General features: G+C 39.6%; 1 protein-coding gene across 1 annotated transcript; it reads left to right on the forward strand.

The window, feature by feature from the left end:
• Positions 1-2: 2 nt before the first annotated feature.
• LOC110879536 (cytochrome P450 CYP82D47) lies at positions 3-1522 on the forward strand. Its single transcript, XM_022128003.2, has 2 exons — positions 3-599; positions 687-1522. The coding sequence occupies exons 1-2, from the start codon at positions 3-5 to the stop codon at positions 1317-1319; spliced, it is 1230 nt and encodes a 409-aa protein (XP_021983695.2). The 3' UTR covers positions 1320-1522.
• Positions 1523-1748: the final 226 nt, after the last annotated feature.

The following is a 1748-nucleotide window of genomic DNA, read 5'->3' on the forward strand; positions in this document are numbered from 1 at the left end:
TCATGGGCTACGACTACGCCATGTTCGCCTTAAGTCCGTACGGGGAGTACTGGCGACAAGTGCGCAAGCTGGCTACAGTCGAGCTTCTCTCTCAGCGACGTGTTGAGATGCTAAAGCACGTTCGAGTCTCCGAAGTTAGAACATTCATGAAAGACACCTACGAGGCTTGCTTGAGAAACAAAGAGGTAGAAGATTCTGATACGGTGAAGGTGGAGATGAGAGAGTTCTTTGCCAATCTGGTGTTTAACATTATAACAAGAACAATTGCAGGAAAGCGATTCTCGCCCGGTGATGAAGAAGCTGTTGAAATTCACGCGGTGGTTAAAAAATTCTTCGAGTTTTTGGGCACTTTCGTGGTGTCTGATTTCATTCCCTCTTTGAAGTTTATGGACTTAGGAGGACATGTGAAAAGAATGAAGTTAGTCGCGAAAGAGATGGATGACATAATTGAACGATGGTTAAATGAGCACAAGCAAAGGAGAGAGTCAAATGAGGTGAAACAGGACTTCATGGATATATTGATTTCCATAGTTGAAGCTGCTTCTAAAGATGAGTTTCCTGGCTATGACCGTGACACAGTCATCAGATCAACGAGTCTCGTAAGCTAAATAATGATATCATACCATTGATCCTATGTATGCTTCGATTTGTAAATTTTAAGCATATGTCTTTTGAACACGTTGCAGGTAATCATCACCGCAGGGTTTGATTCAACGGCTGTAACTTTAACATGGGCTATAGTTTTGCTGCTCAACAACCCGGAAACACTAAAACGTGCTCAAGAGGAACTCGATCTCCATGTTGGAAGAAAGAGACTGGTGGACGAATCAGACATCAAAAATTTAGTCTACCTACAAGCTATTATCAAAGAGACTTTACGTTTATACCCACCTGCACCAATCTCACTTCTTCATCAGTCAACAGAAGACTGTGTTGTTGGTGGCTACACGGTCCCAAAGGACACCCTCTTAATAGCAAATCTATGGAAATTACATCGTGATCCTAATGTTTGGTCTGATCCGTACAAGTTTCGACCCGAGAGGTTCCTGACAGACAAAAAGGATATTGACCTCAAGGGTCAACATTATGAATTGCTTCCGTTTGGTAGTGGTCGAAGAATGTGCCCAGGTGTTTCTTTTGCACTCCAGTCTTTGCATTTAACATTAGCTAGTTTGATTCAAGGGTTTGAGCTAGCCAAATCATCCGATGGGCCGGTTGACACGAGTGAGATCTTCCGACTGACCAACAATAAAGCATCTCCACTTGATGTCCTGCTTAGACCTCGTTTATCCAGTGATGTGTATCGTGTTGATGCATAGAATCAGGTCACCTCTAAAAGTCCTCTACCATTTCAATAAGTTTAGATATAAAAGGTGATACACTCGTAAACCCAAACAAGTGAGCTCATCGTATTGTTGGTTTTTTTTTGTCAAAGGGGAAAAGTGTATGCTGCTTAATTTGTTTGTTTTGTTCCTATTGTATGTGTTGCAAGTAAAACAATAATATAGTCTTTTATAATCAACAGATGGCCAGTCACCTTGTAAACTTTTTAATGGCAATGCTGAAATCCTATACATGATGTTTTGATAGATGCATTTCTCCTAATCCAAGGTATTTGAAAAAATTTAAGCATTTTCAAATTATTTTGAACGAGTTTTAGTATGATATAGGGTCATATATTTGTTTATATACAGTTTTCTCAAACTTTTATAAATATAAAAAATATAAAATTATTCCTAGCTCGATCG

The sequence above is a fragment of the Helianthus annuus genome, chromosome 9 (assembly GCF_002127325.2).
Source record: "Helianthus annuus cultivar XRQ/B chromosome 9, HanXRQr2.0-SUNRISE, whole genome shotgun sequence".
NCBI classification, from domain to species: Eukaryota; Viridiplantae; Streptophyta; class Magnoliopsida; order Asterales; family Asteraceae; genus Helianthus; species Helianthus annuus.